This window comes from Peromyscus maniculatus, chromosome 12 (genome assembly GCF_049852395.1).
Source record: "Peromyscus maniculatus bairdii isolate BWxNUB_F1_BW_parent chromosome 12, HU_Pman_BW_mat_3.1, whole genome shotgun sequence".
Taxonomy (NCBI): Eukaryota; Metazoa; Chordata; class Mammalia; order Rodentia; family Cricetidae; genus Peromyscus; species Peromyscus maniculatus.
In genome coordinates this window covers 47472930-47496486 of record NC_134863.1, presented here as the reverse complement: position 1 = coordinate 47496486, position 23557 = coordinate 47472930, and the positions used below count along the sequence as shown (strand labels likewise).

At 42.5% G+C, this 23557-nt stretch overlaps 1 protein-coding gene across 2 annotated transcripts; it reads left to right on the top strand.

The window, feature by feature from the left end:
* Positions 1-1996: 1996 nt before the first annotated feature.
* Positions 1997-22361, top strand: LOC102925551 (cell cycle control protein 50C). 2 transcript variants are annotated; one of them, XM_006995766.4, is made up of 8 exons: positions 1997-2138; positions 3821-4019; positions 6768-6878; positions 10392-10493; positions 11396-11483; positions 11912-12052; positions 18109-18318; positions 21893-22361. In XM_006995766.4, exons 1-8 carry the CDS (start codon positions 2059-2061, stop codon positions 22075-22077), a joined length of 1116 nt encoding a protein of 371 aa, XP_006995828.1. In that variant the 5' UTR covers positions 1997-2058; the 3' UTR covers positions 22078-22361. The 2 variants fall into 2 exon arrangements, with proteins under 2 accessions (XP_006995828.1, XP_076405172.1); XM_076549057.1 differs by having other exon boundaries at positions 11345-11483.
* The last annotated feature ends 1196 nt before the right edge of the window (positions 22362-23557 follow it).

Here is a 23557-nt window from a genome sequence, read left to right as displayed (position 1 = left end):
TCTTAGGCAACTTCCCCCTTAGGGTGCATTTGCTTTTTTTTTTTTTTTTTTTTCCCCCTCCTCGACAGGATCTCACTAGCATGACTAGCTTGGAACTCCTCTGTTGACCAGGCTGGCCTTTAACTCAACGATCCTCCTACCTCTGCCTCTCAAATACTGCAATAAAAGGAATGTGTCACTATTGTTCTTCGTATTTTACTCTTTGGGGGGCCCGCCACTTAGCTCCCAAATAATTCACACATGGAGGCTTATTCTTACTTACGAATGCCCAGCAGCTTACTTTCTAGCCAGCTTCCCTTAAATTATCCTGACTACCTTTTGGCTCTGGACTTTTCCTGTTCTCTTACTCTGTAAATCTTACTTTTACTCTGTTGCTGGCTGTGTAGCTGGGTGGCTGGTCCCTGGAGTTCTTCTCCTCTGGATCCTCACTACCTCCTCCCAGATTTCTCCTTCTATATATCCTCTCTACCTGACAGCTCCACATATCCTTTCTCCTGCCTTGCTATTGGCCGTTCAGTTCTTTATTAGACCATCGGGTATTTTAGACAGGCCCAGTAACACAGCTTCACAGAGTTAAATAAATACAACATAAACAAAAGTAACACACCTTAAAATGATATTCCACAACACACCACCACTGCCCAGCTTTAGGGTACATTTGCAATGCCTAAAATTATGTTTAGCTGCATACTGGAGCAGGAGGCTGCTACTGGCATCCAGTGGGAGGTGTGACTGACACTTAGCTGGTTGAAGTCAGGGATGCAGCTAAATATTCTATGACACACAACATATCCAGTTGTCAAAAGTGTTGAGGAACATTGATTATTAATAAGCAAAACAAATGAAATGTATTTGCAAGTGTTAGTTGTGTTATCTAGAACCGGATTTAGGCCCACTTCACGAGATGGAAACCATACTCAAAACTCCTGAACTGGCCAAGAACCTAAGGTAGGTCATGGGCCCTAGGAAAAACAACCTGAGACTGGGGTAGGTCATGAGCCCTAGGAAAAACCTACTACTATTATTCTGCTAAGGAGCATGGCAATAAAATCACTCCTAATAACACAATGCTATGCCCATAGATAAGTACCTCACTGGATCCTCAGCAGAGATTATTCTTGCAGTAGATGGCAATTAACACAAAGACCCACAGCTGGACAATGTGCAGAGCGTGAGACTTCAGAGCACTCAGTCCTACGTGAGATGTCATCAAATCCCTCCCTGCAAGGCTCAGGGATCTATGTGGAAGAGGAGGCAAAGATTGTAAGAGCCAAGGTGATAGATGACTCTGAGGAAACATTGTCTTTTATACACAACAGGAGTGAAACACACAAATTCACAGAGCCTGTGACAGCATGCATAAGACCTGAGAAAGTTCAAACCAGACATGATCCCAGCACTGAGAAGGGCAGTGAACACAAAATCCCACCCCTAACCAAGAAGCTATCTGTAACTGATACCTGCTGGGAAAGGAAATACACTACAGAATATTCAGGAGTATACCAACCACACCCAAGGCCAGGACAGGAATAGTTGGCCAATAGAAAACAGAGTCTGGAGTTTGGGAGATTGTTGTTTTGTTTTGTGGTTATTGTTTTTGTGGGGTTTTTCTTTTCATTTTGTTTTGTTTGGGTATTTTCTGCCTTATTAGATTTTTATTTTCCATTTTTTAAGAGGGGATATGAGGTTGAATAGGTAGGGTGGGTGGGGAGGAGTTGGAAAGGAAAGAATATGATCAAAATATGTTTGTAAGACAAAAATTAATGAAAAATAAAAGAGAAAAAGTTTAGAAAAGAGGGTGAATATATAATGTGTACCTGGTACCAAGTACTACTTGGCTGAACCACATGGTGCCAGATAGTGAGGCATTATTCTGTGAGGTTGTCTATGGTAAGAGTAACATGTAAATCATCAGACTTAATTGAATCAGATTGCCCTCCATTATGTGAGTGGGATTCACCGCCCCCCCCCATTTAAGACCTGCCCAGAACTGAAGGCTGAGTTCCCCCACCCCCAACTAACAGAATTCTAACTGAAAAACTGACTCTTGCTAAGGTTATGCCAGTCTGTTGGTCTTCAGAACTCAACTGGGACACTGATTGGACTCTGCAGGTTTTGGACTTAGCCTCTGAAATTGTGTGAGACAATTCTTTATAATATATACTTAGGTGTCTGTGGATTTGATTTTCAGGAGAGGCATGATTAACAACTACCCGTGAAGCTTTTTTAAGTTTGCCATCTTGTTTTATTAGAAGGCTAAAAAATACTGTTCTTAATGCTCTGTTACAGAAATAACCCTTTCGTTGGGCATTATCTGCTCCAGCATTGGAGCAGGACCTTAAGTCACAAACGTGCCTGGTGTCTTGTGGGACGGTTGTATACAGATTAACCTTGTAGTCTGTGGCTGCTCTTTAAACCCAAGCCCTTAGCCATGTTCATTTAGCAAAACAACCAGTGGATGCTAACGGTGTCCGCTGACACCTCACTCACGCCGTCTGGTAGGTGACAGCAACAGTCCGTCTAGTCACCACTTGCAGATCAGATTCAAATGGCATGCTGAAATCTCCCATGGGTGATTTTCTTTTCGTTTGTCTGTTTCGCAAGTATAAAGACTGATTCTAAACTGGAAACCTCCTACTGTATATATTTGCATTTACTTGATATTCTCTTAAATCAGGTCCATTTGTCATTGACACACCATGGCTTCTCTGCTGACTTTATAAAATTCAAAGTCTGCGTAAAGGAATATTTATAAGTTGTTAACGGCCAAGGGAGAAAACCCTCAAACCAGAGCTAATAACCATATTGCAAGGCTGAACGTCCGATGACGCTTCACTAACCTCTAAAGGATAGATTTGAGAGAGGCTAAGGGGAGCCTTTTTCTTTCAAGGTTTTTATTTTTATTTTATATGTATGAGTATATTGTCTGAAATCATGTGCAGGAGTATTTTGTCTGAGGCTGAATTATGAGTATTTTGTCTGTGCACTATGTGCATGCAATGCCTGAGGAGGCCAGAAGAGGGTATTGGATCCCTTGGGTCTGGAATTAAAGACACTTGTGACACTATGGGTACTGGGAATCGAGCTTGGGTCCTCAGGAAGAGTAGCCAGTGCTTTTAACCATTGAGCCATCTCTCCAGCCCCAAGAGGAAATGTTGTCATCTACATTTTCTGTCTGGTTCTTTCTAATGTATGGAAGAGAGGGGGGGGGAGAGAGAGAGAGAGAGAGAGAGAGAGAGAGAGAGAGAGAGAGAGAGAGAGAGAGAGAGAGAAAGAAAGCTAGTGATATTAAATACATGCACCTACATTCTGAAAATTCCTGTGTTTCTCCTTTCTCCCTCACAAATGGCAGAGCTAGATGTATGTGGTCTCAGAGTATTTTCCCAACTTAGTTCATATTCGTGTTAGGCAATAGCCATATTTGGGGAAAAGCTGATAGCCCTAACTTCAATTGTATTAATCACCAAAGATTTACACAAGTTCATAAAGATACACTTAGGAAGCTTTTGCCTCGACTTAACCAACAAACCTCAGAAACTTCTCATAACAACTGCTTCTGAGCGTGAGCAGTTGGTTTTTACCGACACTGAGGCCAACTCTCTTAGGCATGGCATTTAACACAGCAGGTTTACTGAACTGAAATCAGGTGCACCCAGCCGTGACTGGAGAGAGCTGTGCTTACTGCAGGTAGCAGGTCTGCCTAGAGAACAAGACAGAACTTTACAACTTCATGTCATTCTTCATGTAGCATTAGCATCATGTGATAGGACTACAAGTATGAATGTTCTAAATGTCCCTAAAGTATGTGAGTCACCCACAGGACCAAAATGGAGATGATGCCCCAGTATGACCTGTCCAGAATGCCAGAAAACACAGCCCTGAAGCAGCAAACGTTGCCTGCCCACCAGCTAGATTTATCTGCCTCGGTGGTCCTCTCTATCTTTTTTGCCACAGGAGGATTCTGCCTCTGTATGGGCATCATCCTTCTACTGTCTGCAAAGAGCACCAAGGAAATCGAGGTTTGTCGTGGTTTACGCTTTTAATTTCCAAAGTTGCTCAGTTTGGGACCATAAATGGGAGCAGTCACTTTAAGAACATAGCCCCTCAATGGGAAACTAGGTATGACTGGATCCACCCAACTTTGGGCTGGCGGGGATGCAGATGGGAAAAGAGCCCTTTGTGTTGACATCATTCATTCTTGCTGTCACACTGATCACCTACAGCCGTATTTACGTACAAAAGCCTGCCCAAGTCAGGTGATCTTGGAGAAGTGAGCAAGCAACAAACAGAGGCAGAAGGGGAGGGTCAAGTTCAAAAGCCCACCAGACCCCAGTAATCCGTATGTTAATGAGCCCAGAGCCAAAAATAAAGATCTGGGGTGGTTTTTTTTTTTTTTTTTAAGCATATGAGCTTTTAAATGTTATTCTTGTGTAGTTAAGGTGTCATGGTTGTAATAGTTTACTGGGCACAGTGAGTTGTTTTAGTACATGTTTACAAATGCATGCTGAGCAAACCAAGGGAATTGCCATTTCCCTCTCCTTGCTTTCTTTATGATTAGATTCTAGCTCCTCTCTTCTAGATAGCTATGAAACATACAGGAAGTTACTACGAGCCGTAGATACACTACTGTCCTGTGGAGCACAAGGATTATTCTGTCTGTGTTTGGGTCACCTCAGTCAGCCTCATCCCTCCTCCCACTGCCCCCCTTCCTCAGCTCTGGCTACTCTTCTCCTGTACACGAACTGTTTAAGCTTCCATACACAAATGACAGCGTGCAATATCAGTTGTTCTAATGGCCTCCATAGCTGTTCATTTTGCTGCAAATGACAAGGTTTTGTCTTTATGACCAAATAATGTTCCATTATAGATATGATACACTACGTTGTCTGTATTCATCTGTCATTGGACAATTAGATTGAGATCAATCCCATAATATTATGAATAGAACTGCAAACAATTGTGGGAATATGGGTATCTTTTTTTTTTTTTTTTTTTTTGGTTTTTCGAGACAGGGTTTCTCTGTGTAGCTTTGCGCCTTTCCTGGAACTCACTTGGTAGCCCAGGCTGGCCTCAAACTCACAGAGATCCACCTGCCTCTGCCTCCTGAGTGCTGGGATTAAAGGCGTGCGCCACCACCGCCCCGCAGGGTATCTTTTTAATGTGCTAAATTGCATTGTCTTTAGCTATATACCCAATGAGAGGAATCACTCTCTACAAGTCACTTTAAGTATGAATGACACCTGCCTCTCAAATTCTATGAATAGCAGACTACAGTCTTTGCTCTGTTTTTATCTAAAGGTTTACAAGTTCAGCTGAACACTGAATTGCAAAATACTGTCATTGTGTACCTAGTATATTGGGGATATGTGTTTCTCACTAAAATTCTTAAAGGTAGAGAGCATCAGAGATACCATCTAATCAAAAACTGTGTGGTCATGAAACATTTCTTCTAATTCTATGTTTCTACACCGAGGAATGGAATCTATGAAATAAAGTGCATTCCAGTATGACATCTCTGGTAGATAAACTGTTCTACCAAATATGCTGATGATCAAAAATTAGGGTCCTAGAGGTCAAATATAATCCTCCAGTCAAAAGGGAACCTTGGCCACACTGGAGCCCCAGTTCCCGTGGTGTGGTTCAGTGTGCTGTCTGTGCTTGCTCTTGTCTGGCATACTGTCCTGTTCTTCAACGCTCTTTATAAGCTGAAGTATGGTTCCACAACCAGAAATGGAATCGTTTTCTCAGAGTAATTCTCCACACGCCGTGGGTGTGGAGAATGGTGACTTAGAGCTCTTTAATATTCCCCTTCGCTTTTCTGTTTTAACTCGAAGGGACTTCACAAAGACTCAGTATTCCCTTTTTCCTGTCAGTCTTCTCTCCAAAAAAAAATCCTACATCCTACTGGCACCTTATCAGAGAAAAGGCCACTTCTTTGCTTCTATGAGCTACCACTCGCCCAGAATCCTCTGATTGCTCTTTCTTCATCATAGACAGGGAAGCAGAAGCCGCCCACAGGATTGGGAAGCACGCGGTTCCTGGTCCCCCCAGCCCCTACCCTGTCTCTGAACCTTGCCTCCCACCGTCTTCAAGTTTCATCCTCCCAGAACTGAGTGTGGAGCGCCTTGCCAGAGCACACAGGCGTCACTCACTTGGGACACTTGACTCTTTTTTTTTTTTAAGAGTTTATTATATAATTTTTCCACAGAATTTAACTTTCAAAAGGCAGAACACATCACTTTCTCAAGCTGAGAATTATTGCACATACATCAATAATCTTCTTTGGAAATACTGTTTTCCTGCTTTGTCACTTTCAGTAACTTCCTCCCGATGACGTGTGAGGTAATTAAGCCGAATATTTTCCATAGAAAAAAATGGAAACTAGAGAGTGAGTTTCCTGTAAAGGTGATTAGGCTCGGGCTGGAAGCACGGTTTTCGTGAATCACCGGCTAATGCCTTCCTAGCAGCCCCTACTCAGGACTGAGGGAAAGTGGCTTCCTCCCAACCAATCACAGAAGTGTGCAACAGAGATATGGAGTTTCCCAGCCAGTGGCAAGGTGCCTCCTGGCGACTCAGTGGAAGACTTGTAAGAAGGCCTCCTCCCAAGCAACCCAGAAAAGAACACCCACACTGCAGGCTGTCCCCTAGCCATGCCACGGGCTCCATCTCCAAAAAAATTGAAGACTTTGGAGAGGCTGGGACATGGAATTTTCAGATATGGGCTCATCTAACCTCTACATGAATTATTGTGTTTCCCTGCCTGACAGATTAATTACACAAATATATGTGCCAATTGTGCTCAGCTACGGGAAGATAGCTCAAATTTTGACAAAGAATGCACTTGCTCTGTTCCTTTTTACCTTCCGGAGAAAATGGAGGTGAGTTCAATTCACTCCGTACTGATGGACCTCTGCATGTTCCTGCGTGTTGTTTTTGCACTTTCCATCAAAGGCTTTCCAAAAAACTGAAAGGTATAAGAAATAAAGCAAGGTAGAAATGATAAGTCTTGAGTCCATGACCCTACAACCTCAGAATGTCTTTTGTGTTGTTATACTGTTGCTTTTTTTTTGTTTCTAAGCCTCAAGATTCTATTTTTAATTTAATTTATTTATTTTACATCCTGACCACAGTTTCCCCTCTCTCCTTTCTTCCCATTCCCTCTCCATACCCGCTCCCCAATCCACTCTTCCTGTTTCTATTCAGAAAGGGGCGGGCCATAGATATCAACAAAGCATGGCATATCAAGTTGCCATAAGACTAAGCACTTCCCCTTGTATTTAAACTAGGCAAGACAATGCAGTGTAAGGAATAGGTTCTCAAGAGCTAGCCAAAGCATTAGGGACAGAACCTGCTCTCATTGTTACAAGTTCCACAAATAGACCAAGCTATACAACTGTCACATATTTGTAGACAGGTCAGTCCCATGCAGGCTCCCTGATTATTGGTTCAGACTATGAATTCTTATGAGCAAGGTTAGTTGATTCTGTGGGTTTTCTTGTGATGTCCTTGAACCCTCTGGCTCCTATAACCCTTCCTCCCTCTCTCCAGCAGGATTTCCCAAGTTTATCCTAATGTTTGGCTGTGGGTCTCTGTGTCTGTCTCCATCAGTTACTGGATGAAAGCTCTCTGATGACAACTGGGGTAGTCACCGATCTCATCATAGGAGATGGAGATGGCCAGTTCAGTTCACTATTGCTAGGTGTCTTAGCTGGGGTCACCCTTGTAGGTTTGTGGGAGTTTCCCTTGCATCAGGTTTCTACCTGTCTCTGAAAAGCCCCCCCCCCCGCCCCGCAACCTCAAGATTCTTAACTTTCCAACATGATTTGTATGACCAGTCACACAGGTTGTATTATAAATATGTGTGTGGACAGGGCTATAGAATTTACTACATTTAGCACCTCGTGTTAAGTGAAATCATTAATGGACTGAGAAGTTACACAGTTTGGCTAAGGTCACACGTTAAGTTAGTGTCAAGAGTTTTGCCTGGTGGACTTCTCCGTGGATTCTCCTACCCCAAGTCATCTTACCAGTGCAGTTGCTGGATCCGGAGGCTCTCAGCATGGCTCACTGGCAGTGTCAGGAATGCCAAGAAATACAAAGAGAAACCCCTGCTGTTGGGTTGATTAAATTATCTCCTGTGACTACAGATTCTAGGGAGATTCCGTAAAGAAACTTCCCAGATCAGGAGGAGGCAAAGAGAGCTGTCCACCCTGACCTTTAGGGAAGAGGAAGGGAAGGGAGAAGTGAATGGGTTTTTCAGGAGATGATGATGACTTGGGTTTGAAACCAGCTAAATGACCTGTAAGCCCTAAGGTGGGTGCTCAGTGGAGAGACAGAGAGAAAACTAGCCTGTACCTGGATTCCTATGTATAGTGACATTCTGAAGGAAAGCAGGGAACCAGGTCTTTGTGGGGGACACTGAGAGGAAGGGGTGTAGAATGTAGAGCACAGAATGGACATTTGAAATATCTTTGAGAAGTAGAATAAAATACATTTTTCATTTGAGTCTTGACTGTTAGGTAAAACCATGGAGGCATAAAAATCTCTTCTCAGCGCTTCATGCAGGGAGTGTAGCTGAGGGGTGTCCCAGCTCTGTGCCCAAGGGCCAGGCTTCCAGGGGGTCTTATGAGCCACTGGCTGATCACAGCAGTAACTAAGGTAGGCTCTCCCCAGAAGAGAAGCGTCCTGGGAGGCATCATCGCATAAGCCTTCCTGTCAGCTTGCTGAACGGTCTTAAGAAATACTGCGGCCCGCGACCTTCCTTGCTCTCGTTCTTGACCTTCTTCTAGCCCTCGAGTCCATCCATACTTCCTGAATTCCCCCTCTCCTCCTTTCCCTCTTGAAGGCTCCGAATATTTAAATTTTTGAAGGAAGAAAAATCCCAAAGAGAAAGCCTAGTATCAGTTCCCACCTATCTGCGCTCTTAGGGAAAGCACAGAACTTGCCGCTAAGTTAATGACATTCTTCACCAGAGCCCGAGCACGGGGAGTTTCTAGTCTCCTGCCTCCCATGTGCCCAGCCTGCATATTCACGTGCAGATGCTTGGTGACTCCAGTTCTAAGTCCCATCCCCTGGATTTGAAACCGTATTCATGGCTCTGGGTGCTTACAGCAATGCAACACGCAAAATGTTTGGTGTGGTATGTTTGTCCTCCCCCAATGAAGCATTAAAACAGCTTCCGAGATGAGAGAGAGAACGGTGACCACCAAATGGCTGTGTGCAGCTTCAGCTCAGTGCAAAGACAAGCCCTGGGTCCATCCCACTGAGCAACACACACAAACCCCCAGTCAACCTTGCCAGTCAGCACCTCCTTCGGGTCATCCCATGGCAACTACCCCCACAAACTCAGAATCAAGCTCCATACAATCATCCTATCCTAGCAAGGTTGTTCATCTAAAACCAAGTCCTCACTGAGACCCTCAGCATGCCGGCCCTCATCCATGCCAAAACATGCCCAGTACTACCATCCACCCAACTGCTCCTAGACTGCCAGTTGGTACAATGAGACAGCACCACAGACAAGAGGTCCCTAACCTACAGCGGCTGCTGTGGCTATTCTGCCGTCTCAATATGCCACAGTATAAATTTACTGCATAGTCTCTAGCAACATCTTAATACATGGCCTGTTCTTCTCATACAAGGTCATTAGCTTTTGACTGCTGTCCCACTCAAGAGCAACCGGCAAATACTGGATGAACAGCAGTCTCCTCTTAATCAAGCCGTGCACCCCACTCTTACTGGGAAAATCACTAGAATGTTGTTGGATGTTAATTACTTAAACTGCTTCAGCTGCTTCAGTCCCTGTCTCTCCACTCTAAAGCTGATAAAAGGGATGGTGTTGTACCAGAAGCTGCCACACCGGAGAGGCTGCCAGGAAAGCTTATTCCAGTGCTGCTGATGTTCCAGCTGTTTCAGATTTTGGGAACCCCCAAAAAGAAAAACGTGTTCCGTCAAGAAAAAATACCTAGATATTGCAATCTTGTAAATAGTTATTTTAAAAGTTTAGAACATGGTATACCAAGTATTTTCCTGGTATTGCCACAAAGAGACAAAATCCATAACTCTGCATTTATGCATTGAAAATACACAGCCCAAAGCTGGGAATGGAGACGGCACACATCTTTAATCCCAGCACTCCAGAAGTAGAGGCAGGCAGATCTCCTAAGTTCAAGGCTGGCCTGGTCCTATGTCAACCAGGACTATACAGTGAGACCCTGTCTCCAAACATTTTTTTTTTTATTTTTGAGTTTCTAGTTTCTAAAAAGAAACTTTCAGTTCCCATCGTCGTTTTGTATACTGTTTCCTGTTTGTTTGTCTTTTTAGGAGGTGTTGATGTTTATTAATATCCCAGTCAATTCATCTTATTTGCTTCTTATTTCTCTTCTATGCAGGGTGACGTTTACATGTACTACAAATTGTATGGTTTCTATCAGAACCTCTATCGATATATTTTATCAAGAAGCAACAGTCAGCTGGTGGGGAAGGATATTTGGGTGAGGCTCAGTCCCATCGGCGTAACGTTCTCTTCTGTTTAAGCCAGGGGGGTTCTTCATTCCAAAAGACCGGAGTTGGCCAGGGCTCAGAATCTAGGTTTTTGAAGATAGAAATGTTTGCTTCATTCTTAAAGTGAAGGAGCTGAGCATTTTAGATAAATATTATCAGGAGCGAGCACTGGCCCCCTTTAAAGCAGTTAGTGTGGGTGCTAGCCATCGGAGTAGCTATCCTGTGTTCTGAGAGACCTTGGTGTCCGCTTGATTCACTTGCTAACCATGTTCGCCTTTTTATAACTGAGGTCCTTGATCCATCCTACTTAAAGGAAATTTGCTTTAATAAAAGCCTTTGGTTTAACGGGGTATAAAAGCCTAGGTATAACCTAGGATTGTATGATTATCCTCAGTAGTTCCTATATGTTAACGAGAGAAGCTAGCTGGATTGTTATTTCATCCTGACAGTCTATGGAAGTGATAACCTAAACATGTTTAGCAAGCAGTTCCCTATGAAGTCATCTAGCTATGGATTACTAGCTCTTCTGAATACTCTTCTGAATATGGTACACTTTCACAAAAAGATTTTTAGAAGTGTTCCCATGTAGACTTAATGTGATACTAAGCCTAACAAGGTAAAAAAATTTTCCTGCAAATAGTTTTGGCATGCTCTGTGTTATTAAAAAGGAAATAAAATTCCTAGACATCCGTATGCACATATATCTCCAAAGACTGAACATATTCTATAGTCTAAGTGAGCCAGAAAACCTGAGGAAAACAGGTAGCAGTCCAAAATCCTTGCCCATGCCAACACACTAATAAGGGTTGATACACATTGCCAGTGTTCTCTTTTTCAATAGTCTGAGAGTTTGCCAAAAGCACTTCTCATTGATGCATCATCTTGCACACAGGACGTGAAGAACTGTTCTCCATTCCAATTGTCCCAAAACGGCACTCCCATCATTCCTTGTGGTGCGATTGCCAACAGCATATTCAACGGTAGGTGACTTTTTCCCTATCTCTTTCATAAGTGTGTAACCACCTCCACATCCAGGATATTACCCGGGCAGCTGAGTGGCTGGTTTTATTTGCTTGTTTAACACCAAGTATTTTATCCAGAATAAGCCAGAACACTGATATATGGTGTTTCATTTGTAAATAACTTCTCTCTTGCCAGCAATCTGAAGGAACAGTCAGAGAACACAATTAAATGGAGCCAAAGAATATTTTTCAATAATTGGCTCAGTGTTGGTTAAAGAAAAAAATGATCTCATGATTAAGCATCTATGGCATGTAGGCGTGTTGAGTGTCTGCAAACAAACAAAAAAAAAACCTAATTTGTTTTTTGTCTGGGTCTGGGTCTGCATTTTGAAAGGTGGCAAAATGGCTACCTAACATCTCTACTATAATTTTAAATTTCCTTTCAGATACCATAACTCTTTCATACAACCTCAATTCGTCTATAAATATAGAAGTCCCAATGCTAAAGAGTGGGCTTACGTGGTGGACAGATAAGTATGTCAAATTTCGGAATCCAACATCCAGTGATCTTGCTAGTGCATTTGCAGGTAAGATCCAGACAGTTACTCAATAGAGCTCCTCCCACCCCTATTTTTGGAGACAGGGTCTCTCTATATAGCCCTGACTGTTCTGAACTCACTGTGTATACCAGACTACTGCAGAACTCAGAAATCTGCCTGCCTCTGCCTCCAGAGTGCTTAGATTAAAGGTGCATGCCTGGTTCCCTATTTTTATAACTCTCTCTCTCTCTCTCTCTCTCTCTCTCTCTCTCTCTCTCTCTCTCTCTCTCTCTCTCTCTCTGTGTGTGTGTGTGTGTGTGTGTGTGTGTGTGTGTAAGATCATCCCACAGGGCTTCTTTTTTTTATTTCTTTGATTCCTGTTGCCCTCACATTCCCCATCCTGGGCACCTCCATGGTTTATATGAAATAATTGGTTCTGTGTTTTGTTCAAATTAACCATTAAGAAAAAGTTGCTGGGTAGTGGTGGCGCATGCCTTTAATCCCAGCACTCGGGAGGCAGAGCCAGGTAGATCTTTGTGAGTTCGAGGCCAGCCTGGTCTACAGAGAGAGATCCAGGAAAGGCACAAAGCTACACAGAGAAACCCTGTCTCGAAAAACCAAAAGAGAGAGAGAGAACGAGAGAGAGAGAGAGAGAGAGAGAGAGAGAGAGAGAGAGAGGGAGGGAGGGAGGGAGGGAGGGAGGGAGGGAGGGAGGGAGGGAGGAAGGAAGGAAGGAAGGAAGAAAGAAAGAAAAGTAAATGTTTTAGGAAACTCATGTTTAAGCTACAATTTATCATGAAACTGGACACATTTTGAGTGGTTTTGAGACAAGATTTCTCAGTGTAGCCCTGACTGCCCTGGAACTAGCTCTGTAGACCAGGCTGGCCTCAAACTATCTGTCCCTTTCTGCCTCCAGAGTGCTTGGATTGAAGGTATGCACTACCATGCCCAGCTTCAATTGGATAAATTTTTTAAAACAAAAATGACTATCTAATTATTTGAAATTTTCATTTATTGATTAATAAATTGACATAGTATTGATGGACCTATAAAACAATTCTACTCAAATCTACTTTAAATTTTTAAAATTTACTTTCAACAATGCTGGTTTTCAAAAATTAAAATATATAATGCAGTTTAAATATCTTTTGAAATATTTGCTTTAGTTATTATCAAAACAGTAAAGATAATACAGCAGAATAATTTTCCCGGATACCCATTCACATGCTTAATTGGTTTCTTGGCCGTATGTGTTATGGCCTTATTATTTTTAATTATTTCAAAAATTGTCTGCAACTTTAAAAGATGAATTCTGTAGCTAATCAGTTTGAGATTTTCAGCACCTTTAAATGAGTCTTCTCTTTTGATTCTGAGTAAATATCATCTCCATAGTCATAGTCAATTTTGTTAAATGGGGTAGTGTCTTTGTTAGGGTTTCTATTGCTGGGCCAAAACACCATGACCAGAAAGCAGGTTGGGGAGGAAAGGGATTATTTGGCTTACACTTCAGCATTGCTGTTCATCACAGGAACTCACACAGGGCAGGATCCCGGAGGTAGGAGCTGATGCAGAGGCCATGGAGGGGTGCTCTTACCGGCCTGCTTCCCATGGCTTGCTCAGCCCACCTTCATATGGAACCCAGAACTAACAGCCCAGGGATGGCACCACCTACAATGGGCTGTGCCCTCCCTCATTGGTCACTGCAGGAGAAAATGCCTTACAGCTGGATCTCATGGAGGCATTTCTCAGCTGAGGCTCCTTCCTCTCTGATGACTGGTTTGTGTGGAGTTAGCACACAAAACCAGGCAATACAGTAGAGAATGTGAATTTTTATTTCATTGTAGAGAAATATGCTAGTATTTTAATCCATATATTTTCATAGGCATTTTTTACTCCATGTTTTTTTCTATTTTGGGTTTTTTTTAATGTATCATGAAGTTTAGACGCTACAGTATAAATCCTGGACTTTCTCAATATCACTTTATTCTGGCACAGAAATTTTTTTAACCAAAAGTAAGAGTGCTACCAATAGTCTTTATATAAAAGTCAAAATAACCCGAGGCATAATTATAAAATTGAAAAATTGAATCTTATTTTGAACAATCATTATGTAATATGCTCAGTTATTCCTTTGCTGTCACCTGAGTAACTTTTAATGTTTCTTTGTTTGGAAGCTTAGTTTTCCATAAGTATTGCTCACAAAGTCTCCACAACCTAACATTTCGGACATTACCTATGTTGCATACTTTAAAAAAAGTTTTCAATTGTCTGGCACAAAATGCAACCCTAAATTAAAGGGCTCATTAAAAAACAAACAAGTTGGGGATCACTGTAGACCACAACATGAGTTCTTGATAGGCAATAGCCTTCCTTAAAGTTTGAGGCATTCTAAAAATTCTCTTCAGCGATATGCCTGCTGACATATGTATCTGCTTGTCACATGTGTCTGAGTGTTTTGCAACTTTTTTGTCAATATAGAAAAAATACTTCTGTGTGCAGCTGAAACTCTTGGTAAGTAATGTGTTGTAGCATTAATGGGCACTACTGTGATTTAGCCGTGTACCACACCAGTTTAAGGGCATTGCCTCTCTGTTGCTTTCTCTACTTGCTCAGGGAATTAGCTTCACTCTGGGGTGCTGCTTAACCAAATTTGCACTTCTTTTATTACTGCAAAAGCAAACAATTTAAACTTGATTGTTGGAGTTCTTAACTGAGTTTATAGTAACATCTATAATAAATGCCAGATTTTTATCTTCATGATTGACTTTCTAAAAGCTCTGCTTTGATTCTATGAGGAATTAAACCCAAGGGTTTATTATTGCCTGAATTTTCCTGTCTGAAGACATTCACATAAAACTAGCTTCATTTAACTGTTCACAGTTCTTTTGTGCTGATGAAGTTAACACATTAAGATCTCTTCTTTGGCTATGAAAAAAAAATTAAGTAAAAACCTAGGGCGAGAGAGAGAGAGAGAGAGAGAGAGAGAGAGAGAGAGAGAGAGAGAGAGAGAGAGAGAGCTCAGTAGTTTAAAGTGCTTGCTGCAGCATGCAGGTCTGAGTTCAGATCCCTGGTATCTGCATAAAAAGCTGGATGTGGCAATGCACACTTGTGACCCTAGTCCTGGGGCAGGGAACTGGAGAAACAGGTAGATCCCTGAAGCCCCTAGCCAGCCAGTTTAACCAATTGGCTTACCCTAGGTTTAGGTGAGACCCTATCTCAAAAAGCTATGCACGTTGACTGACACCCAGTGTTTATTATGAGCGTGCACACAGGTACACCTTCACACACACATACACACACACACACACACACACACACACACACACACACACACACACACACACACTGAAACTAGGTAGGCTATGTACACTGCCCATCCCAGCACTCAGGAATGTGGGAAAGGACTTTGTATCAAAAAACTATATAAACAACCACAACAACAAAATGAAAATAAAAATAAATCTATTTATTTCTTATTTTCTGGAAACAGGGTCTTATAGTCTCACTCTGGCAGGCCTTGGACTCACGGAGACCCTCCTGACCCTGCCTACTGAGCACTGGGTCTGAAGGTTTATGCCACCACACCCAGCTCCATTTAATCTTAAAGAAGCCATGCTCCCAGAAAGATATATAAATGGACTTTCTGTAGGAGTTAAACCATTGTCTGGATACAGTCTTTAGTCACAAACTTTTGAAATAAGTTTAGATGTTCTTCTGATTTACTTTTTTTTTATTTTCACATGGTCATTAACATCATTGTGGTTGCTGTGGTGGGATGATGTCAACCAAACTGAGTCATTTTAAGCAACTTTAAGAAAATACACTTAATGTTACATTAAACATGCATTCCAGTTTTTAGCTCTTCACAGCTAAAAGGATTTATTATAAAAATAAAAATCTGATACCTAGTCATAGCTAGTGATCTGTTCAGGCCATATCATAAAGTGGCCATCGAGAGTGCACACGCTTCTCAGCTGGACTGCTCAGCATCCCTTTCCTACAGAGGCATCAGGAGCACACAACTAGATCTGTTGTTGCCTAAACTCCAACCCCGAATGCCCCCTGCCCCTGAGTTACAGCCCGGCAGCTTCACACATCTCACCGGCAAAGTCAGAAACTGCATGCCTGCTAGCTGGAATGCTGAGCAGCTGGCAAGGCCTTAGAGCTACCTTCCGTCGTAGTTGGACTGAAAAAGACTCCGCTCATCTTTCAGACACAACCACAAGTTCAAGTGGTTGCCCCATTCACTGCACATGTACCTCTCACACACTAGGCAAGACCATGTCTAGAGGCTGAAAGAGTGAAGTTATATGTATACAGACTGTTTGCAATAAATACCAAATCACATGGACTCGTGGGCAGCAGGCGTCAACTGGGGCTGCCCTGGCTGCCTAGTCCCTGCATCTACAATTCAGTCACTAGTTTTTCAAGGAACTTGACAACATTTTTATTGCTTTGCCTTACCACAGTATCTGTAGGCCTATACTGTAGAGTCCTTGAGTTTCTCTTATCCTTTACCATCCTGTGTTCCTGCCTCAAAGTGTTATCACATTATAGTCTGTGTAGTAGTCTGTGGGTTCCTTCAAAGATCTTACGCAGTTTTTTTTATCCTTGACCTTTGATACAAAGTAAACATTCAAGAAATGGTATTATTAAATGAATGAATGAATGAAAACAAATGACCCAAATTAACTTGAAAAATGAAGAAAGCTGATGTCTCAGACCAGACCATGCATCTGATACTATCCAGATATATGGGGAGTGGTAGGATTGGAAGGTGATAGGGAGGTCATTTCTACAAGCAGTGTTCTGGCCCCAGCTGTCCCTGGCACACATCACCTCGGGTCATGGTTACACGACAAACTAGTAAGTAGCTGGGCTCTACAATGCAGGCCCCAAACACATTTTTTTTTTATTAGAATCAGTGACTGATGTCTTGGGAAAGGCCAAAATAGACAGGTTCCATGATATTTGCAGAGGAGGATTCTCCAGCACAGGATTATTTCCAGAGGAACATGTATAGTATAAACTACTCCCGTCGACTAATCATACCAGACTTAGTATAGCTTTGATAAGCATCTTAGCCTGTGCCTGGGGGGAGGGGTCCACTAGAAGCAAATGGTCCCAGTTGGAGAAGAATGGTGTTCTGGTTATGGGATTTGTTGTTGTTGCCATCTTTGAGACAAGGTCTCACTGTATACCCTTGACTGACTAAGAACTCACAGTCACCTGTCTCTACCTCTCAGTGCTGGGATTAAAAGCATGTGACACTAGACCCATCCAAGAGGCTTCTTATTTATCTTTTGAGTCCCCATAGGTAAAAGGACTAGCCATACAGTAGTAAGTCCCTCACACAATTTACTATTGTTAATTAGCTATCTGAAATTCAACATGGATTCTATCAACTTTTGGCAGGTTGAATAAGACTGATCCCTTCATCAAGCATTAATTGATAATTGAATACCTGTTGCATTCCAGGTGCTGGAATAAATGATAGGGAACAGATGAGCGCGATTCTGTTTTCAAGGGTGCTTTGTAGAGTGGGGATAGCAATGCTGTCAGCAGAAAATCAAAGCGTGAGAGTTGGGGCAAAGTCAGTGCATGGTCTCCTGACTTCATACAAGCCTGTGATTCCGGTGCTGGCTACTTCTTCCCACTTTCTCTTCCTGTTTTGTTTTTTGGAATTTATTTCTACTATCATGAGGTGAGAGTGGGTGGGTATAGGGGGCAGGAAATGAGTATGCTATGGTGCATGTGCCAGAAGTCAGAAGACAACTTTTGAGAGCTGGTTCTCATCTCCCACTGTGTGGGTTCCAGGGATTGAACTCGGGTCTTCAGTCTTGACAGCACTCACCCTTACCACAGGAGCTATCTGCAGTATCTCTGACATCTCTTATAAACCCTGCAAAATTATCATACACTCTTTCTTAGAATGTTTTAAACCAATATAACCAATATAATTAATAATCGCATATTAAACTTACACACTCATTCTTTTTTTAAAGTCAAATTTCTCCTTTGTTGTGGATGCAGTTCTTTCTCTAAAGAAAGCTAAGGGAGAGCTGACTTTTCTCTACCATATTCTTCATCCCCCACTCCCACAGGAAGTGCAAAACCTCCGCATTGGGCCAAACCTATCTATGAACTAGATATAGATGACCCAGGAAACAATGGCTTCATCAACGAGGACCTCATTGTATGGATGCGGACAGCTGCCTTTCCCACTTTCAAAAAACTGTACCGCCGACTCAACCGTGTGCACAATTTTGTTGAGGGTTTACCTGCTGGTAACTACAGTTTCAACATATCCTATAGTATCCTTTATGCCGCTTCTGTTTCTCAGAGTGAAGGCAAAATCTGGCTGCTCATTGTTGAGTTCTTACATTCTGTTTCTGTCCTCCAGCCAAATATGTGTACTACTAAAAAACAACAGCCACTTTATAGTAATACACACAGAGGAGGAAAATGCTACCTCCTTGATTCGGGGGTGGGGAGGGGAGGTTCTATCTCAGGACTGATGTGTCAAGAGAAAAATATGCAAATTTTGTTTATTTTGTAGTTTGGGACCCTCCCAAGAAATAGAGAGACCCAAAGAAGTGACTGCATGTATTTACACACTAGTTTTAAAGAAGTATCAATTATGGAAGAACTGCTGAGGGTTAGTTTAACCAAATTTGTCTTCACAGGTTGACTTCTGATGGTAAAGATATTTTTTTTCCTTCCTTCCTTCCTTCCTTCCTTCCTTCCTTCCTTCCTTCCTTCCTTCCTTCCTTCCTCCCTTCCTTCCTTCTTTTCTTTCTTTTTCCTTCCTTCCTTCCTTCCTTCCTTCTTTCTTTCTTTCTTTCTTTCTTTCTTTCTTTCTTTCTTTCTTTCTTTCTTTCTTTCTTTCTTCCTTCCTTCCTTCCTTCCTTTCTGTGTTAGAGTCTCACTATGTAGCTCTGGCTATCCTGGAACTCATTATGTAGACCAGGCTAACCTCAAATGCACAGAGATCTTCCTACTTCTGCCTCCCAAGCACTGAGATTAAAGACATTTGTCCCCACACCTTGCAAAAAGTAATTCTAGTGTCAGAGGGCATGTTTCATCCCTCTCCATGTCCCTCTCCAAGAAGATGGAAAGTCAGCATGCCCTTTTTACACTTGCTGATTTTCAAGTACCTTAAGCCCAAATAATATGCTGATGTGGCACATTTGGGATTGATATGTCTTCTTCAGGTATCATCATCACCTATAACATCATCATATAAATGTGTCCGAATTATGTATTTAATGTCTTTTTTTTTTAAAGGAACAACAGGCAGTAGCAATATCAGGTATGGAAATAGGAAAGGAGTATTTTTGTCCCCAAGAAAAACCAATGAATTCCCAGCACTTGGGAGGCAGAGGCAGGCGGATCTCTGTGAGTTCGAGGCCAGCCTGGTCTCCAAAACGAGTTCCAGGAAAGGCGCAAAGCTACACAGAGAAACCCTGTCTCGAAAAACCAAAAAAAAAAAAAAAAGAAAGAAAGAAAGAAAGAAAAAGAAAAAGAAAAACCAATGAACAGTAGATCTAGAAATCTAAAGCAGTGAGGTGAAGCATGCCATATTGAGTAGGGTGAGATGGAGAATCAAAAAAATAAAGGGGGGGTAATAAGAAGTACATCTGGAAGGCAGACTGGAATAGCAGATGCTGACACAGACCATAGAACCTTTAGACAAAAGTGTGTTAGAGCAAGGGAGCCCCCATCTCCCCGACTCATCACCCCGGGAAATGGGGAGCTCTGTACTTGACCAAACCTACCTATGGGCTAGATAGAGACCTCCAGCAAACAATGGCTCCCTCAATGAAGACGTCATTGTGGATGTAGACAGCTTGTTACAATCCAGGCCAGGAATGCTGTGAGCTCTGCACTGCAGATGTGTGCTCTTCCTCCCTTAGGTACAGAGCCTGCCAGTGGGAGTCCATGTCTTAGTAACAGGCATATGGGCCGAGTTAGGAGACATGTGTTCTAATAATGGATTATGATTTTTCCTCCTAATTTAAAGATACAAATGTGAGTCTGGATTTAAAAAAAATAAAGTTTTAACTATAAAATGTAATCAAGTCTTATCTTTAAGCAGTTATATATTTTCATATAATTGATACTAACTGTGGTCTTCAGAGTTCATTTCCCTGAAGGAAGTAGATTCCTTAGCTAGGTTCTCACCCAACTAAGCATCCAATTAGGCATCCACACCAGGGTTACTGGCTGGGATTGTTCTAGAGGATACCCAGCAGGCCAGAGCTTCTCCACTGACTTGTCCACTTCCACAATCTAACTCCCAGAGAGGTTCAATGAGAAATTCTTGTTTTCTTTTTCAATGCCAGGGATCAGACCCAGAACCGTAGGCACACTAAGCAAATGGCCCTCCACTGAACTATATGGCTAGTCCTGGGATAGAAAAGCCTTGACACAATGTGAAACGCATATGTCCACATGTGGTCCTGTGCCCTACCCCAGGATATTTTTCTTTCTCCTAGAGCAGGTGTGTGGAACTCTCCCACAGGAGAGTAGGGGTGCTCCTCTATGAGGTCCCTGCTGACGTGACTCACATCTCTGCCTCGTCAGCCTTTAGTTTTCTTTTGCGGCAGTTGCTTTAAAACAGAGATTGGATGTTGCCCGGTGAGTGTTGTCTCTCAAGTTCAATCTCTTGAGACTTCCTGACTATCATAACAGTAAACTACACAGGAAAGTGCAGAGGAAAAAACAAGATCAAAATGCTGCCTTCACCCCTTGCTACAATTTGGGTTGGGAGTGAGGAAAGGAAGCCACGTCCTACAAGGGAGACAGTTTTTCCTCTCCAGACATGCTCTCCTCTGTGACTGCTAACAGCCACCCTCGAATGCTGATCTCTCGATGCTGCGTGCACAAATTCAACCCTGAGTGTGAGCCCTCTGCTCACACTACCCCTGTGTGGCCTGGCTGAAGCCTAGACTGTAGCTAAAGGCTGAACTGTAGCAGTGCCTACCACTAAAGGGGAAAATGATGCCCTCTAGGTGAAGATAGGACGATCCCTTTCAAATGGACCAGGAGAGGACAGGCAGGAAGATGAGGTAAGGCAGCACCCAAGGACCAGGTGACAATGAAGAATTCCAGGATTAAAAAAAGAAACAGAGCTCGTGTCTCTAACATGTTTGCTTGTGTCTTTAAATAGCATGTTGCCAAGAGATTGGAAGCCTTTTAAGAGCTTTGCTGGGAAATGCCTCTGTCCTCTGTGTTGCTATGAGAAGGCTTTGTTTGTTTATTAGTTTCATTTACAAAAGGCACCAGATGTTGAAAACCCTCAGGCCGCATGCATCATGAAGATGACATCATTCAAATGCTGCATAGCGAACCCACTTCAAACACTTTCTCACCAGCAACAGGGACATCGCCTTTGCAGAACCCTAACAAATCCGCCACCTTTAGCGGTCTCACCAAAAACGTTACACTGTCCATTCTGCTTTATTTATTATTCTTATTCTTCTTAAAAGAATTTTATCTGTGGGGTGGATTCGTGCTTTGGCCTGTTAAGGAACTTAGCCTCTCTGGAGTCTTCTGATTCACGAAGAAAACTTTTGGCTTGCTGTGAACACTATTTATATTCTTTGTGCTACTTTAGATTCATCAAAGGCAGTTCGAGATCTGCTCCTTATCTAGCTGCTGGCAAATCATTCTGACCAATATACTTCAGCATCTCCTTTGTACACTATAGCTATGTGGAGGGGACCCTTGTATTGACTAATTTTGTTCTAGCAAAATAGAGTACTAGTTGACTGTGTTGAAACATATGAATAACTATTTCATGTCAAATTTATATCATTTAATGTAGTGTATTTGTATATGCCATGGTACCGATGAAAAATACTGAATCCTTAACAGATCTTCTAGATTTTCCAGTTACTGTGTTCCAGGGAGAAAAATCTGTGGTTCTTTCCACCCTGACATGGATCGGAGGAGGTGGCCTTTTCTTGGGGCTTACTTACACAGTGACAGGGGCACTGACATTGTTGGCCTCTTTCGCCATCCTGGCGATTTACTTGATGCTGAAAAGGAATAAAAAAAGTTTCCTGTAAGACTGAAGTCTAGGCTTGAAAAGAAGAATAGCAGAAGGCAGAAATGGACAACAAAGTAAAAGAACCAAAGATCTCTGGCAAGGCTGGAAATATTTCTGAGCTTTCTCAACAAGGGGTTACTGGATTGACTGAATCAAATATAATCCCAACTCTGTGGATAAATAATGAGATTCCCAGAGTGGGGTGAAGAGAAGGAGGGAGGGGGAGGAAGAGGAGGGGGAGGAAAAATATGTGCAGTAAGATGTTCTTGGAATGAAGACAATAAATGATTTTTGAACTCTAGACCAAGTGTTAAGAATTTGAAGTTCTTGTACTTGAGAGTGGGTGAGTTCCCCAGGGGTCTGCCATTACAATAAGAGCAAGCAAGCCAGAACTGAGTCCTTCTAGCTGTCCAATTAGACTCGGTTTTCTGGCTGGATGAATTTATAGATTTTTTTTTCAAAGCACAATTGTTGAGCTGAGCAATAGAACTGAGTTGCAACCAAGTTTTATGCCAAGAATAGACCAAGCAATGGTTACCTATGCCCTGAGTATCCAAAATATATCAAAAAGAACGTTTCTTTAACGGTATAAGACAATAGCACTAAGAGTTGCTAATTCTTTAAACTATTTTGAGCCTGTTGAGGACACAAAGCAATTCTATGCCTAATATTAAAATGACACTATCTAGAATATGAACCATGGCTGGCCTCAAACTCACTGTCTGTGCAGACTGGCCTCCTGCCTCAGTTTCCCTAGTGCTAGCATCATAACCATGTACCATTATACTAGTTATATTAGTTATCTGCCTTGCTGTGATAAAATACCTGAAGCAGTTTTGAAGCCAGGCCTGAGCCTGTCGGTGGTGGTACACATCGTTAATCCCAGCAGTTGGGAGGCAGAGTTAGGTGGATCTCTGTGAGTTTAGGGCCAGCCTGGTCTACAAAGAAAGAAAAAGAAAAAGATGAAGAAGCAGCAGCAACTTAAGAGAGGAGGGGTGTGTTTGGGTTTATAGTTCCAGAGGCTACAGTCCATGTTGGCTTCCGAAGGCATGGCTGTTCAGAGCAGGAGGCAGCTGGCCACATTGGACCAGGAGTCAGAAATCAGAGCACGAGATGACCGCTGGTCCTCAGCTAGCCTTTGCTTTTTATGTAGCCTGGGACTCCAGGCCATGGAGTGGTGCTGCCCGCATGTATCTTGGGTCTCCGACCTCAGCTTAGACAGTCCCTCCCAGGTATTCCCCGAGGCTTGTCTCTCGCGTGATTCTAAGTCCTGTGAAGTTAACTGTCAGTATTAACCATCACACCAGAATCGACAGGGATGTTGACTACTTGAATGCTATCCACACATGGAAAAGAACTTGTTTCAAGCACAGGGTAAGCGGCACCCTGCTATAGCGGCAGCAGAAAGTCACTACACCACTGTCTGTCAAGGCTGCAATCATCTCAGCAATTGTTTCTGGGGTTTGGGTGTTCCAGAACAGAGCAAAACTAACCTCTGA